Below are 17771 nucleotides of genomic sequence, written 5' to 3' on the forward strand. Positions count from 1 at the left end.
TTCTACAAGTCCTCAGGCTAAATCCATTAGACCCTTGAGCAACCTGCATGTATGCAGGGCGGTCAGAATGGGACTGACAGTGACTCACCCTCTTCCAGTCGTCAGGAGACTGTTGTCTGACCATGTCAGCTGGTACAAGCTCCTTCAGCATTCTCCTGTCAACAACACCAACAACAACAGCACATCACAACCTGTCAAAAGTCTAAACATCAAACTCTATTATGCTTGATACAAGTTAAAAAGATAACAAAGTAAGAGAATAAATGAATGAATGAATTTGTTTACTTTTGTGACTAGTTTAATGGCAAACTCTAGAGTTTTTCCAACACGCTCGTTGGTGGTCAGTTTCAAGAGTGGAGGAAATCAACTTAAACCACCAACCTTTGGCAAGTTACTGACAAACTTTTGTGGGCTACATTTATTTATTTATTTATTTATTTGAATTGTGATCCATACTCAAAACTATTTCACTTATTTTGACGGCGGCCAGGAAGGTTGGAGGAAACCGAGCAGAGCCGCAGGAAACACGTTGACAATCCACATGTTGCTGGTGGGCCTTCCCAAGTACAGCTGGCCTGCTCTCCCCTTGGCCACGGAAGCCCTTAGTGGTGGAAGACAAGCGATCTTCCTGCTAAATGCACAAACGGCTCGGACACCATATCTGTCCTAATGACTAAAAACACTAATCACTGTCACTGAATAATTAAAGTTAAACATCCCACATTTCACTCACATCGTGCTAAAAAGAACAGCAAAAACGTAACTGTGACGGCTTTTATCAGGGGAGGTAACCATGACTTACGATATGAGCTGCAGATTGGACTTATCCTCGCCAAATTTGACACGGTAAATAAGTGCGGCCAATCTGGCGGCGTCTTGGCGACTACACTGGTGATAACCTCTCAGCAATTTGGGCAATTCCTGTCACAAGACAAAAACACAACAGATAATGATGCAATATTAGGCTAGTCTGAAATTTGGACCGCCTGTGGTAATATACATAAGTGTAATAGTTACATACACAATTCCTTAATTTATTCTACAATTCTGTGTTACAACCGGTACATTAATGTTGTTATTTGTTTTGTACTTACGCTATTCTCAAGAATGTCACACTTACATAACTGTAGTCAGGTGAAAGGTTAGAAGGAACCTGACAAAGTTTAAAGGAAATCACATCCAATGGCAACATTGTTTTATTTTACAACAAAACATCATCAAACTTTAAATTATGTCTTGAAGCTGTTATGTGATACTGAGGTTCTTTTCATGCATTACATTAAATGCTTTGGGACTTGTGTCATTTTTCACTTCATGATGGCAGTGAAGTATATTACTATGGGAAACTGATGTGCCGGGCATAAACCACCATGCTTTGCCAGGTGTCTATAGACAAACGTTCTGATATCAAACCGCACGCTGAATTAGCACGAGCTGGATTTGAACCGATGACCTTACTAATCAGGCGAGGACATTGCTTTAACCTGCATTTAAATCACTGAATGACATAAACTACGGTATGCGCATAGCCTTCACTAGAAAAACTACTGTCATCTTACCTGGTGATAATAGAATAGCAAAACTACTGTCATCTTACCTGGTGATAATGGAATAGCAAAATTACTGTCATCTTACCTGGTGATAATGGAATAGCATAACTACTGTCATCTTACCTGGTGATAATGGAATAGCAAAACTACTGTCATCTTACCTGGCGATAATGGAATAGCAAAACTACTGTCATCTTACCTGGCGATAATGGAATAGCAAAACTACTGTCATCTTACCTGATGATAATGGAATATCAAGTCAGCGTTGATGTCACGGCCAGGTACGGTGTTTGTCCACAGCTTCTTCATGAAGAACACCTGATACGTGAATTGAGGAGGCCCACCTGATGAGATGAATAGAGACAGGGCTTAGTCATACATGAATTGGGGAGGCCCATCTGGTGAGATGAATTAAGATAGGGCATAGTGATACATGAATTGAGAAGGCCCACCTAGTGAGATGAATTAAGATAGGGCATAGTGATACATGAATTGAGAAGGCCCACCAGGTGAGATGAATAAAGATAGGGCATAGTGATACATGAATTGAGAAGGCCCACCAGGTGAGATGAATAAAGATAGGGCATAGTGATACATGAATTGGGAAGGCCCACCAGGTGAGATGAATTAAGATAGGGCATAGTGATACATGAATTGAGAAGGCCCACCTAGTGAGATGAATTAAGATAGGGCATAGTGATACATGAATTGGGGAGGCCCACCTGATGAGATGAATTAAGATAGGGCATAGTCATACATGAATTGGGGAGGCCCGTCTGGTGAGATGAATTAAGATAGGGTATAGTGATACATGAATTGGGGAGGTCCACCTGGTGAGATGAATTAAGATAGGGCATAGTGATACATGAATTAGGGAGGCCCATCTGGGGAGATGAATTAAGATAGGGCATAGTGATACATGAATTGAGAAGGCCCACCTAGTGAGATGAATTAAGATAGGGCATAGTGATACATGAATTGAGAAGGCCCACCAGGTGAGATGAATAAAGATAGGGCATAGTGATACATGAATTGGGGAGGCCCACCTGATGAGATGAATAAAGATAGGGCATAGGGATACATGAATTGGGGAGGCCCACCTGGTGAGACCCACAGACAGGTGGGCTGAAAGGAACTGAGTGACTAATGTTTTTATATTGCTTTCCACCTTTAAAACACCTCTCACCAGTTCATTGTTGCAGCAGAGTGATCCCAGTCTTAATTCAGATTACTCACCGTCTCTCTGGGGCTTAGCCTTCCTTATCCAGTCTGTTAGATGGCGTACAAAGTCAAAGAAGAAGTCTCCCTCTGGTACGCTAATAACTGTGAACACAAACAATACACACCCATCATTGGCTGTCATACACATTAGGAGGTAGACTTTTGCATGTTTATTTACTTCTGTATACTCTTCGGCTGTACGTGGGTTGATCTGTGGAGGTTCATGAGTTTCCCCTAGGATCTGTCCGGTTCCTCACACCATAATGCTGGCCGCCGTCATAAAAGTGAAATTTTCTTGAGTACAATGCAAAACACTAATCAAATAGATAGATAATTGAATAAATAAATAAATAAATAAATACTTCTTTACATGTACTGGAATGGTGTTTAATCAAAAGATTTTCACTTCAGCGAAGGTCTGGTAAACTGGACGAAGAAACCTTACCTGACAAGTCACAGTCTAACGAGTGAGAAACGGGAATTTTTTATACGTTTTTATTACGCCGAATCTCTGGCTTGGAATAACTGGCTTCCTTCGCCCAACATGACAGTCTTTGAGGGGAGGTAAATTTGTTATCATTCTGAGGTTTTGAGCAACATGGATTATGCAAAAGTTTGAAAAGCCATTACATTATTTTTGGCCCTGTACAAATAATGCAACTAATGGCAAATGTTACAAATACTGAATATTTAAATTTTAAATCTCAGGTATTTTCACCTTTATCAGCAATCTTCACAAAGAGACTGAATCCTTCAGAGGACTTCAGTTCTAACTTGTCAGCGATGTTTTGGCAGAAGTCTTTTGCTCTTGTACTTGAATCTACTTGGAAGGCCTGAAAAGAAACAAACACATATACATGTCCAATATTATCTCTTAACTCATTTATCTATAAATAAACCTTCATCACAAGTTACATACAGATTGGGCATTACCTTTTTTGACTGTCAGAAGTTTGAGCACTAACAACTTTTCAAACTGAAACCTACATGTACTTTGAAGATTAGGCATTGATATTTCTTGCAAATTAACAATTTTAATATCAGAACATGAGAGATAATTCATGAAAAAACTTGTACACAATCACTATTGCAATTGCTAAATCCTGCTTGATCACCTATGTCCCCATAATTATGCAAATTACTTGAGTTTTCTTGTACATGTTATTTATTGTTACCTCATCGGAGTCGTCAGGGAAGTACACTTTGTGTAAGATCTGGGTGGTCTTGTGCTGGATGGCTTCCACTTCTACCTGATGAGGAGGGTATTTCCTCGTCCCATTCCTGAAAATCATACACGCTATTTACTACATATTCACTGGCATAACCATGATCGGCATGGTGGCTTCCTTTCTGACCGTACGTGGGAAGGTCTGTCAGCAACATACAGGAGGTCCTGGGTTTCCCCCAGGCTCTGCTCAGTTTCCTCCCACAATAATACTGGTTGCTGTCAGTGAAATACCCTTGAGTACGGCATAAAACACCGATCAAATAAATAAATAATTGGCTACGACTGTCCCAGTAGTGAGCCAGTGGATTCAATGTGGCGAGTCTGTGGAAAAAAAGTAATCAAATAAATAAATAATTGGCTACGACTGTCCCAGTAGTGAGTCAGTGGATTCAATGTGGCGAGTCTGTGGAAAAAAAGTAATCAAATAAATAAATAATTAGCTGTGACTGTCCCAGTAGTGAGCCAGTGGATTCAATGTGGCGAGTCTGTGGAAAAAAAAGTAATCAAATAAATAAATAATTAGCTGGGACTGTCCCAGTAGTGAGCCAGTGGATTCAATGTGGCGAGTCGGTGGAAAAAACAGTAATCAAATAAATAAATAATTAGCTGGGACTGTCCCAGTAGTGAGCCAGTGGATTCAATGTGGCAAGTCGGTGGAAAAAAAGTAATCAAATAAATAAATAATTAGCTGGGACTGTCCCAGTAGTGAGCCAGTGGATTCAATGTGGCGAGTCGGTGGAAAAAAAAATAATCAAATAAATAAATAATTAGCCGCATCTGTCCCAGTAGTGAGCCAGTGGATTCAATGTGGCGAGTCGGTGGAAAAAAAAGTAATCAAATAAATAAATAATTAGCTGCGACTGTCCCAGTAGTGAGCCAGTGGATTCAATGTGGCGAGTCGGTGGAAAATAGTAATCAAATAAATAAATAATTAGCTGGGACTGTCCCAGTAGTGAGTCAGTGGATTCAATGTGGCGAGTCGGTGGAAAAAACAGTAATCAAATAAATAAATAATTAGCTGGGACTGTCCCAGTAGTGAGCCAGTGGATTCAATGTGGCAAGTCGGTGGAAAAACAGTAATCAAAAAAATAAATAATTAGCTGTGACTGTCCCAGTAGTGAGCCAGTGGATTCAATGTGGCGAGTCGGTGGAAAAAAGTAATCAAATAAATAAATAATTAGCTGGGACTGTCCCAGTAGTGAGCCAGTGGATTCAATGTGGCGAGTCGGTGGAAAAAAAAGTAATCAAATAAATAAATAATTAGCTGCGACTGTCCCAGTAGTGAGCCAGTGGATTCAATGTGGCGAGTCGGTGGAAAAAAGTAATCAAATAAATAAATAATTAGCTGGGACTGTCCCAGTAGTGAGCCAGTGGATTCAATGTGGCGAGTCGGTGGAAAAAAAAGTAATCAAATAAATAAACACACGTAAATACATAAATAAATAATTAGCTGGGATTGTCTCAGTGGTTTGAATGTGGTGGGAGTGTGGGACAGTGGACAGCAAGTTAAACGTATGGTTTAGCCCAACCGTCACAAGCACAAAGTCTTTTAGTGTGTCTGGGCAAAACTGTATATAGGAAATCAACAAACATGTTGTTTATAAAGCCAGTGACGGTGTTGTGCGAACTGCTAATGTGATAACAACTCAAACAAATCCTGTCTCCTGATATGCCGAACTCGCACACAGTGTTACCAAAAAGGGGTAAAAGTAAATTGTGACAGTTTTAGAAACCTCGCACGGAAAGGGTTGTTTGTGTTTGATGGAGGTTCCTGATATTAGAAAGCGGGAAAAGTCCAACTAGCTGGAAGGGCAGTTCTAACAGTACAGAAACAAAATGTGTGTGCAGACTAACATACTAAATAGGAATTACATGGGCATGGGAAGCTGATGACAGATATTTCTCAGTGAAAATCGTTTATAGCTAAAATGCATTTGTAAACATATTCACTGCATAATGAGGGCTCTCAGCAGACAACCCTTCACCAGATAATGGTACAAGTTTGACTTCCACGTAGGCCTAACCAGAATAATCAGTTCATCTGCAGTGTACATTGTGCATGTACATTCCTTGTTTGGCATGGTCATGGTTTCAGACAGTGTTCAGAATTGAAAGGTTTGTAACAGACATCACCTGTCTCAATACTTTCTTCGATTTCACTCATGGGTATATAGAGAGCTGTACATGTAGGCCTACTAGTCGGGAGACTTGCACACCTCACTGTCAGTGGCTTGCCCCCATGTGGCGAGGATTAGCAACCAGAGCTGCTAAATGCCAAGCAGGGTAATGAAACAGGCGGGGGGCTAATCACTCTCTTCTGTCATCTTGCTGCCAACACAGATTGTGCGAAAGTAAACGACAGTAACTCACGTGCGAAACTTAGGTCATTTGCTGTAAAGCATATGAGGGCTAGCAGAATGCTATTCGACAGTCAGAAGCCCACTAAAGGTGAGCTAAAGCTGAGCTAAAGGTCAGCTAAAGGTCAGGTAAAGGTCAGCTAAAGGTCAGGTAAAGGTCAGCTAAAGGTCAGGTAAAGGTCAGCTAAAGGTCAGCTAAAGGTCAGGTAAGGACAAGCCACTGTGATACGTGTAATATGTGATTTCATGAGAATCCAAGGGAGGTAACTGACCTCAGTGTTTTCTGCAATCTGATGAGACAGTCCTGGGCAATAGGGTTACGCTTTGACCTCAGGAAAATAGTGACCTCTTTCAGGAGATTGGTGCTGGGTGCAAAACATCCAGTAATCAGCCACATCAATTCCCATCCTCGCTCATCACTCATTCTGAAAGAACAACAACAACACTTTAAGCTTCTGGGATGGTGAGTTCTGCCAATGTTACTGCACTGTTAGTTTAAAGCAGACATTAAGTTTATCTGTGGTCGTGGGTTTCTCCCAGGCATTGCTTTCCTCCCACTATAATCAATTTGACACCAATCAAATAAATAAATAAGTTTATCTGATTACAGGGAAAGGAAAACAAGTGCAAATCGCTTCATCTAACTAACTATATGAAACTTAACTACATGTAAACATTAAGAAGCAGCAAAAATTGACCTTCACAAAAGATTGCCGCAAATTCAAACTAAGGTGCAAAACATCCACAGTTTATATACTAAACTTTTCAGCTCAAACTGTATAAAATAAGGTGGAAAACATGTAGTGGTAGGCCTAATATGGAACTTTCACCTTAAATTGTATAAAATGAGGTGAAAAACTATGCACAATTTATACTTAACTTTCACCTCATATTGTATAAAATAAGGTGGAAAACATGTTACCTGTGCACCTAATACTGAGCTTTCACCTCAAACTGTAAATAAGGTGAAAAAAATGTACATGTACACCTCACACTAAACTTTCATCTCAAATTGCATAAAATAAGGTAAAAAACATGTACCTGTGCACCTAATAACTAGCTTTCACGTCAAACTGTAAATAAGGTGAAAAAAATGTACATGTACACCTCACACTAAACTTTCATCTCAAATTGCATAAAATAAGGTGAAACATGTACCTGTGCACCTAATACTGAGCTTTCACCTGAAATTGTAAATAAGGTGAAAAAAAATGTACATGTACACCTCACACTAAACTTTCATCTCAAATTGCATAAAATAAGGTGGAAAACATGTACCTGTACACCCTAATACTAAACTTTCACCTCAAACTGTAAATAAGGTGAAAAAAATGTACCTGTACACCTCACACTAAACTTTCATCTCAAATTGCATAAAATAAGGTGAAAACATGTACCTGTACACCTAATACTAAACTTTCCACCTCAAACTGTAAATAAGGTGAAAAAAAATGTACCTGTACAGCTCACACTAAACTTTCATCTCAAATTGCATAAAATAAGGTGAAAACATGTACCTGTACACCTAATACTAAACTTTCACCTCAAACTGTAAATAAGGTGAAAAAAATGTACCTGTACACCTCACACTAAACTTTCATCTCAAATTGCATAAAATAAGGTGAAAACATGTACCTGTACACCTAATACTGAGCTTTCACCTCAAATTGTAAATAAGGTGAAAAAAATGTACATGTACACCTCACACTAAACTTTCATCTCAAATTGCATAAAATAAGGTGAAAACATGTACCTGTGCACCTAATACTGAGCTTTCACCTCAAACTGTAAATAAGGTGAAAAAAATGTACCTGTACACCTCACACTAAACTTTCATCTCAAATTGCAATAAAATAGGTGAAAACATGTACCTGTGCACCTAATACTGAGCTTTCACGTCAAACTGTAAATAAGGTCAAAAAAATGTACATGTACACCTCACACTAAACTTTCATCTCAAATTGCATAAAATAAGGTTGAAAACATGTACCTGTACACCTAATACTGAGCTTTCACCTCAAATTGTAAATAAGGTGAAAAAAATGTACATGTACACCTCACACTAACCTTTTATCTCAAATTGCATAAAATAAGGTGAAAACATGTACAGCTTATACTGATTCCATTCAAGTCTTCATAAATTACTCAGCCCCAAAAAGTTAAAACCACAGCCTTGGTACAAAAAGTGACATTTCCCTGCCATTTCCCTCCAACCTCCCCGTTTTTTTTCTTTTTGGTCATGTCCTTACCCAAATACTTCAGATTTCTGCTCAACTCACCTGGTTTTGTTGTCTGTCAGCTGTTTGATGATTTGGCAATAAATTTCATCTCTCAAAATTTCCTGCAAGTTAAAAAGAAATGTTGGGATAATCACAATAAAATCCTCATACAAATAATTCACCCTAAGTCTGTAAGCCCTAGATAACTGGCCATCATTAGGCATGGCCGGAACTGACCAAGAGAGTAGCCCTCTCCCCACCCTAAATGCTAACAACTGTGAAGTTGACCTAGCCAGATGTGAACACACAACCTTCTTCCAATAGGTGTTGTCAACTTGAGATCTTCATTTTATGCCACTAAGCAAGTGTCAATATGTGTCCAATAAACTTAGATGTACACTGTATAAAGCAGTTACAAGTAAACGATGACACTTACGTTTCTCAGTGGAGGTTCAAAGATCTGATCCGTGAGTTCGTTGGCAACTCTGGCCCTCTTGGACGGGTGGTCACCCATGTACTTTAGAATAAGTGGTTACCATTAAGGAGAATTCATAAAAAACATGTTAGACTGTGATAGAATCTATAAACCTTATCTCAAAATTTCACCATCAATCATGTATAACTTGATGTTATAAACCCGACTGAGTGAGCATGACATGTTTATGTGCTGTTTTTATGACAATGGGAGAAGACAGTACTGAATTACTCCTCTTCATATGTCCAGTAATTCGACAAGCATACCAGGTTAAACATATGTCAGCTGAAAAGACCAAATTCTAGTGCAAATATACTTATTAAACATGAGTTACATTCTCATTTATAACATTTTTATAGAAAGACAGTATTATGGCAAATGGTGGTCCCAAATACCCACCATACAAAAATTATTTTCAAGTGCCTTTCTCTCTTTAAATAAAAATCGACAAAAACATTAAAGACCACATTTAAAACTTACTTTTTGCCCTCGTTCATATAGGCATTATATCATTTTTATGTTTTCTCGTCCTTAATGGTTCACCTCACAAAATTTTTGCTGGACATCATGACAGTAATGCTGGATTCTACATCTAAAAGACTGACAATGTGGTATCAATAGAACATCATGCTAAAGACACCAGAAGGGACACCCAGCCAATCACAGTACACCCATACCTGGACAAGGAACCATAGGTCTGTCTTAAGTGTACCAATATTTCGCCATGTTTTGCATGTCATGATTCTAGATAGAACCAAAGTCTTTCATTTACTTGGCAGACAATTAAATCACTTGGCCGTCACCTTATCATCAGGAAGTCGAGTTCTCCTTCATCAATCCCCATTCACACTCTACAGCCCTTATGTGCCCTCCCCACACCCCCCCCCACCCCCCATCTAACAACCCCTGCTACACTTCATCCAACAAAAGGATATCTAAGAAGCAGAAACAAGCCTCTTGACTCAGCTCCTCTTTGCCCATCAGTTTCTTCAGCAGAGGCTGTTTGATTGGTTCTTTGGAATGTCGCCAGAGGTCGTCTGGTTTTCTTCGCCGGGCCGTTGCCAGGGTTTTGGTTAAAGTTCTCTTTGGAGGAGGTCTGGTAGGAGAAATTAAGAAATTGAAAGTTGAGAGATAGTGGCCTTTAAGTGCTAGTGTAAAACAGCTCCCCTAAGGCCAAACAAAACAATCTTCATGTACCTGTTCAAAAGCCCATCTGCAATAAAGTTTAGCATGGACTTCCAACTCCCACATTCGTGCATCCCTGTTTTGTATGGACTTCCAACTCCCACATTCGTGCATCCCTATCATCACGTTGTTCAGGATTTTGGCTATCCATAACATGAGGGTAAGTTCTCTGTCCCCTTCCCTCACACCATAATGCTGGCTGCAGTAGTATAAGTGAAATATTCTTGAGCACGGTGTAAAACACCAATCAAAACATTAATAAATGACAATAAATTTAACTGGACTGGCTGGATTAAAAGTTGGGTTAGTTATAAATTAAACACTGTTAGAGAACCCTGAGTGAAGCCTTCACCTGAAGTGATCCATGGAATACTCCTCCAGCGTGTGAGGATTCTCTGCTTGCTCTGTAGACATTTCAGAGACAGGCCTTGCAGATGACTGCACACGATCCTCGCCAGACTGCACAAACAGGTCCTACAACAACAACAAATTGTCAGTACAGAAACATTACAAAAAGTGTTCATCCTTCCTCACAGAGACACACAAAAACATTTAACAGGACAGAGCATCAATCTGTACAACATCAATCCGTACATCAATCTGAATCAATCAAATTCCATCCTACATGTGCCCTAATATAGTTTCTGTTTTTCAAATTCTACTTATGGGGACGATCCCTAAGACATATCCAAAGTACCCCACCTTTGTATACTGGGAGGCAATACACTGCGCAGTACTTGTGACAACACACTGTGCAGTACTTGTGACGGCACACTGCACAGTACTTGTGACGGCACACTGCGCAGTACTTGTGACAACACACTGTGCAGTACTTGTAACAACACACTGTGCAGTACTTGTGACAACACACTGTGCAGTACTTGTAATGACACACTGCGCAGTACTTGTGACGACACACTGAGCAGTACTTGTAACAACACACTGCGCAGTACTTGTTACAACACACTGTGCAGTACTTGTGACGGCACACTGCGCAGTACTTGTGACAACACACTGTGCAGTACTTATAGCAATGATCAAATGAGCCAGTATATACATCTGTTGCATCACAGTAAAGGGCCCCAAAAATTTCTTTGAAAAAAGTGCTTTTTTAGACGCAAGTAAATATCGTAAAATATTACTCCTTACTGAAGATTTACGTGTGTCTAGTTGGATATCAACTTACATGTGTCTAGTTGGATATCAACTTACATGTGTCTAGTTGGATATCAAATTACATGTGTCTAGTTGGATATCAACTTACATGTGTCCAGTTGGATATCAACTTACATGTATCTAGTAAGATATCAACTTACATGTGTCTAGTTGGGTATCAACTTACATGTGTCTAGTTGGATATCAACTTACATGTGTCTAGTTGGATATCAACTTACATGTGTCTAATTGGATATCAACTTACACGTGTCTAGTTGGAAATCAACTTACATGTGTCTAGTTGGATATCAAATTACATGTGTCTAGTAGGATATCAACTTAGCTTTCACATAAACATCAATAAAACACTCACTACATAATCAGTCCAAATGCACAACTTAGTTTTTAATACTCATTTTGTGAAGATTATGAGAGAAAATTTAGGTCATTTTGTTAAGCTTTTGGGAGAAAATTTAGGTCATTTTGGGAATCTTATCAGAGAAACTTAGGTCATTTTGGGAATCTCATCAGAGAAACTTAGGTCATTTTGGGAATCTTATCAGAGAAATTTTGGGTCATTTTGTGAAGCTTTCGATAGAAAATACATACCAGTATTTCATTGGGTGGTTTGGTGATAGTGGGCAGGACATAGACACACTCGGCCGGGAAGTCACCTGACTGATTGGTGCGTACGCACTCACCGAAGCACCAGCCTGACGTCATGACGGTCTCTCCGGTCTCCTGATCTAACATGATCAAGTCTCCCTTCACGAAGCTCAGGAATGACCCCTCACCTGAAATGTTCATTACACGATTGACCGTATGGTTGGATATTTACCAACTTCTGTAAAAAAGACAACTGGGCTATGCAAGATTAATATGTAAAATGTATCCACAGATCAAACTGGTTACAAAACAAGATCTGATGGGCCACGAAATGAATCTACATAAGAAATCTTATCACAACTGGACAACAAGTGAATTTTATCAAACTAAAAACAAAGATATGTGAAGCTGTAATTACATGGATACCAAGAAAAAATCCAAAATAAGGACACTGTTAAATATGCCAAAACATATTTATACAATGAGTAGGTTTTCAAAGTTGACAAAAAGGTCAGTCATCTCGCAAAATCAGACAATATTTTATGCAGGTATTGCTAAGAAGCCAGATCACGAAAGACAGGCAGGCAAACAGACAGACAAACTGACACAGAGAGACACAGCCCCAAACTCATATCTCTTGTTCTATGTTGGCACAAGTGTGGGATACTGTTTTCGCAACAGAGGTGAAAACTTACCTGAAGCTTGGGACGAGTAGTCTTGTAAAGCCACCACATACTTGGACCGTTTCTTTAGGCCTTCCAAAAACGTGACCACTAAATCTCGAATGTCCTCAGCATTAGGGGAGGTAAATGTGTACTCATCACCCTTCACTGTGGCCAATGTAAAGCTCTGACCGTGCATCTTACCCGTTCTGTAACAAAGACGACAAATGGATTAAATTTTCAGATGAAAAATGATGATGAACAAGGAAATTGTTCAAACGTATCAAAGTCTTTGATCCAGAGGAGGTAGCTACAGAGTGGGATAACTCTCAATGCAGTTGAGAGTGGGATACATTGAGAGTAGGACAATTCTCAATGCAGTTGAGAGTGGGATACGCTGAGAGTGGGACAATTCTCAATGCAGTTGAGAGCGGGATACATTGAGAGTAGGACAATTCTCAATGCAGTTGAGAGCGGGATACGCCGAGAGTAGGACAATTCTCAATGCAGTTGAGAGTGGGATACGCCGAGAGTAGGACAATTCTCAATGCAGTTGAGAGTGGGATACGTTGAGAGTAGGACAATTCTCAATGCAGCTGTAAGGATTTACGGGAAGAAACCGACCCAAATGTGTCAGATTTACGATATAAGAAACATTTACTGCTGTTCACAGATGCATTTTTGCATTTGGTCCTGGTCTAGGTTATGTTTTTGAATTGGAATACAAGTTGTCATAAAAACTACAATTGCTGTATTCAATCCAGAATTAATTCAGAAATTTCAGATCCAAATCAGACATAAAGCAATGCCTTTTCTCCACAAAGATGCCAAAAAAAATCTATCCCAAATTTTCTTTGTTCTTTTGGGAAAAATGGGACATCACCAAAAACATACATGTAAAAAACAAAGAGCCCTACCTGCTGCTGGAAACTGTCGTAATTTCAGGGAAGGACAACTCTAACAGCACCTGTTCCTGGTCATCTACCACGTACACACCAGTCCAGTTCACTGCAATGATCACATCATTCTTTGGCAAACTTGGCCCGGCAAATTTATACGCCTCGTAAAACCGTGAGAAGAGAAGCGGCCAGCGATATTTAGCGTAACTGACAATGTCCTCTTTGACCTTGTTTGTCTGGATGTGATTGGTGAAGTAGGGACTATGGAGCTTCTTGCTGACGGCCTGTACCCAGTAGTTGAGCGTCTTCACACTGACAGCGCTCTCTGGGATGTACGACGGTAAGAGGGTGCGCAGTCGCTCTGTGTCCACGGCCGCCCCATACTCGATGTAGTACTGCTGGGCAGCAATCATGGCCAGGTCCTCCTCCTGAAATACAAGTCAACACAGAGTGGTGGACATGTTTGATTGACAGCCCTTCACTAATACCTCCTTCGTACTCGCAGGCTTAAATGCTAAAATGGTTAAGAGGTGGTTAACTGTATCAACCATGTAACTAAATATCCCCCCCACCCACCAACCACCAAACAGATTTGCCTGTCAAACTCACACTGAGAACACATTGGCTTGAGACTCCCAAATATTACTACACCTCAAAAGCCATAATAAAGTTTGAAATTTCAATTTTTCAATTTTTTAAAGACAATTTTAATTGCCCAAGTTTAATTTGAATCTGAAGTAATTCAGGATAGCGGAAAGTTTGGTATTTCATTCTGTATATTAGATTATTAGTTGAGACAGTGATACCAGGCAATAGAGAGCGACTTTTGCTGTGACACCACAACAACCCTCACCATCTCACAACGGTACTCTCCAAATGTCACACCACGGACAACTTGCTGGTATATCAGATGGGTTGCCATGGAATCCTCACTAGGATCATGCCAGGGGGCGAATATCTCCTTACGGAAGAACAACCTCCATGGGGCGTTACGTTCCTGTGCCCCCTGCTCCTTCGCGTACTGCTCGCACTGCGAGATGGCGTCCATCACATGGTCACCACCGCTACCAAGCGAGGACACCTAGTTGGAGAAATAGACAAAACAAACTGATCAAGTCTTGGGCAATGGATTTAGCTCCATGGACGTAAACAGAGTATAAATTCCGACTAAAGACGTTACATCAGTGGATAATAGCCATCCTTTGGAATAGGTTCCTAATGGATAATAGCCATCCTTTGGAATAGATAATAGCCATCCTTTGGAATAGGTTCCTAATGGATAATAGCCATCCTTTGGAATAGGTTCCTACTGCATAATAGTCATCCTTTGGAATAGGTTCCTACTGGTTAATAGCCATCATTTGAATAGGTTCCTAATGGATAATAGCCATCCTTTGGAATAGGTTCCTACTGCATAATAGTCATCCTTTGGAATAGGTTCCTACTGGTTAATAGCCATTCTTTTGAATAGGTTCCTACTGGAACAAAGGCATATTCATCAGCAGATTTATCCACAAAGGAAAAAAATCCTAAAGTTTCCCCAGTATCAGCAAATCTAACCTTGTCAAAGAGGGCGATGTAGAGGGAGAAGCCAAACTGATCCTTGAGGCCGATCTTCTCCGCCAGCTGTTGACACAATTCCCTTGCCGTGGTCGCTGAATCCGCCAGAAGAGTTTTGGTGTTCCCATCCATGAAGGTTATAGGCAACATCAGGGGCTTCTTGGATTTTGTGGCCTGTAGAGGGAAGGGTTAACGGGATTAGCTCCTACCGACCTTTGGAAATGGGGAAAGCATGTATGGTAAACCTTCAACCTTTTCAGCAAATAAAGCACTTTTTTCTGTGGAACTTATGCATGCAATTATTATGAAAATGACACTAAAAATGATTAGTTTGGGTCATTAAAGATGCAAGCTTCGTAAAACTAACAAATTATTTCCATACATTCCATAGTTCTCTCAAAACATTTCAGAATACTGGCTGCATGGGAGACTGAAAAGGTTGAAGAATTACTGCCTGAACTAACTCATATACAAATTCTAAAAACTCACCTGCATGCATTTTGTTTTTTCATCGAGATTTGTCAAGTTACAGTAGGTTTCAAGGTGGAAAAAATTCAACAGCTATCTTCGACAATCAAAATTCATTGGAGAAAGATTTAGAGGTTATTTTTCATGAATGCACTGTATATCTACACGTGTATGAAATGAAAAAGACAGTAATATTATTTTCACTACAAACTGCAGTGAAAATTCAACATGGTAGACATTTAAAATCGGAGCAGAAAACCAGACTTCAAAGACGAGGCAGACTTTGCTACAATAATGGAACAACAAAAGTACAAAGCCACTTGAATGTGTTTGAATCTGTGTTTAAAACAAAATTCTGATCATGAGACAAAACTGTAGCCTGCTTTAGGTGAGCTAGTAGCTCACCTCTAAAAACCTTCAGCCTGGTAAGTATTCTATGATAATTCTATGATTCTGGTAAGTACACTGCCCACGCAGTTGTTTTGTTTATCAATGTCATGTGCTCTGCTCATCCTACCTGAAGTTCCAGCCAGCTTGGGGGTTGATTTCTCGTTCCGTTCGCAAATGTCCTTCTCAGTCGTTCCTCGCAGTAAGGTGCATAACCCGGGGGTCCCTCGCTGATGAAACAGCGCAGGTACTTCACAAACTGAAATGCAACATGAGCATTTAACTATAAAGCAATTATCAGTTTTCCACTAATTTTTGCTACTAATGCAAGCAATGTCCAGGGGCACTTTGACAAATAGCACTCGCATTGTACTTGGTTCAAAAACCAAGTACAATGAACTACAAGATTTAAATTCAAATCATTTTGAAGGAACATAATGGTGCTTGCCTTACCTGACTTTTCACTTTTAAAATATTGTTTTGCTCAAAGGTGGGCAATTAATTTAACACATTTTCATAATCAGAAAGTCAGAAAGTACTGGTAATCATGAAATAAGCAGCTGAATCTCATTCAGCCACCACACCAGGTCACAACTGGACAGTTATCTCATTTAGCCCCCACGCCAGGTCACAACTGGACAGTTATCTCATTCAGCCACCACACCAGGTCACAACTGGACAGTCATCTCATTCAGCCACCACACCAGGTTACAACTGGACAGTTATCTCATTCAGCCATCACGCCAGGTCACAATTGGACAGTCATCTCATTCAGCCACCACACCAGGTCACAACTGGACAGTCATCTCATTCAGCCACCATACCAGGTCACAACTGGACAGTCATCTCATTCAGCCACCACACCAGATCACAACTGGACAGTCATCTCACTCAGCCACCACACCAGGTCACAACTGGACAGTCATCTCATTCAGCCACCACACCAGGTCACAACTGGACAGTCATCTCATTCAGCCACCACACCAGGTCACAACTGGACAGTTATCTCATTCAGCCATCACGCCAGGTCACAACTGGACAGTCATCTCATTCAGCCACCACACCAGGTCACAATTGGACAGTTATCTCATTCAGCCACCACGCCAGGTCACAACTGGACAGTCATCTCATTTAGCCACCACGCCAGGTCACAATTGGACAGTCACCTCATTCAGCCACCACACCAGGTCACAACTAGACAGTTATCTCATTCAGCCACCACACCAGGTCACAATTGGACAGTCACCTCATTCAGCCACCACACCAGGTCACAACTTGACAGTCATCTCATTTAGCCACCACGCCAGGTCACAATTGGACAGTCACCTTATTCAGCCACCACACCAGGTCACAACCGGACAGTCGTCTCATTCAGCCACCATACCAGGTCACCACTGGACAGTCACCTCATTCAGCCACCACACCAGATCACAACTGGACAGTTATCTCATTCAGCCACCACGCCAGATCACAACTGGATAGTCGTCCCATTCAGCCACCACACCAGATCACAACTGGACAGTTATCTCATTCAGCCACCACACCAGGTCACAACTGGACAGTCATCTCATTTAGCCACCACGCCAGGTCACAACCGGACAGTCGTCTCATTCAGCCACCATACCAGGTCACCACTGGACAGTCACCTCATTCAGCCACCACACCAGATCACAACTGGACAGTTATCTCATTCAGCCACCACGCCAGATCACAACTGGATAGTCGTCCCATTCAGCCACCACACCAGGTCACAACCGGACAGTCATCTCATTCAGCCACCACACCAGGTCACAACTGGA

At 40.7% G+C, this 17771-nt stretch overlaps 1 protein-coding gene across 2 annotated transcripts in view; it reads right to left on the reverse strand.

Moving 5' to 3' along the window:
• Positions 1-17771, reverse strand: part of LOC135479616 (myosin-VIIa-like) — a 105992-nt gene that overhangs the window by 6908 nt on the left and 81313 nt on the right. For both annotated transcript variants that reach the window (XM_064759504.1, XM_064759506.1), the window contains exons 29-45: positions 16103-16231; positions 15118-15291; positions 14411-14638; positions 13576-13985; positions 12692-12867; positions 12000-12184; positions 10588-10709; positions 9986-10146; positions 9012-9103; positions 8636-8697; positions 6629-6781; positions 3947-4052; positions 3490-3604; positions 2787-2873; positions 1788-1894; positions 803-921; positions 89-155 (exon numbers count right to left, since the gene is read on the reverse strand). In XM_064759504.1, the coding sequence (XP_064615574.1) occupies positions 89-155; positions 803-921; positions 1788-1894; positions 2787-2873; positions 3490-3604; positions 3947-4052; positions 6629-6781; positions 8636-8697; positions 9012-9103; positions 9986-10146; positions 10588-10709; positions 12000-12184; positions 12692-12867; positions 13576-13985; positions 14411-14638; positions 15118-15291; positions 16103-16231 (2493 nt within the window). The remainder of the gene's footprint in view (positions 1-88; positions 156-802; positions 922-1787; positions 1895-2786; positions 2874-3489; positions 3605-3946; positions 4053-6628; positions 6782-8635; positions 8698-9011; positions 9104-9985; positions 10147-10587; positions 10710-11999; positions 12185-12691; positions 12868-13575; positions 13986-14410; positions 14639-15117; positions 15292-16102; positions 16232-17771) is intronic.

The sequence above is a fragment of the Liolophura sinensis genome, chromosome 12, assembly GCF_032854445.1.
Source record: "Liolophura sinensis isolate JHLJ2023 chromosome 12, CUHK_Ljap_v2, whole genome shotgun sequence".
Lineage (NCBI taxonomy): Eukaryota > Metazoa > Mollusca > Polyplacophora > Chitonida > Chitonidae > Liolophura > Liolophura sinensis.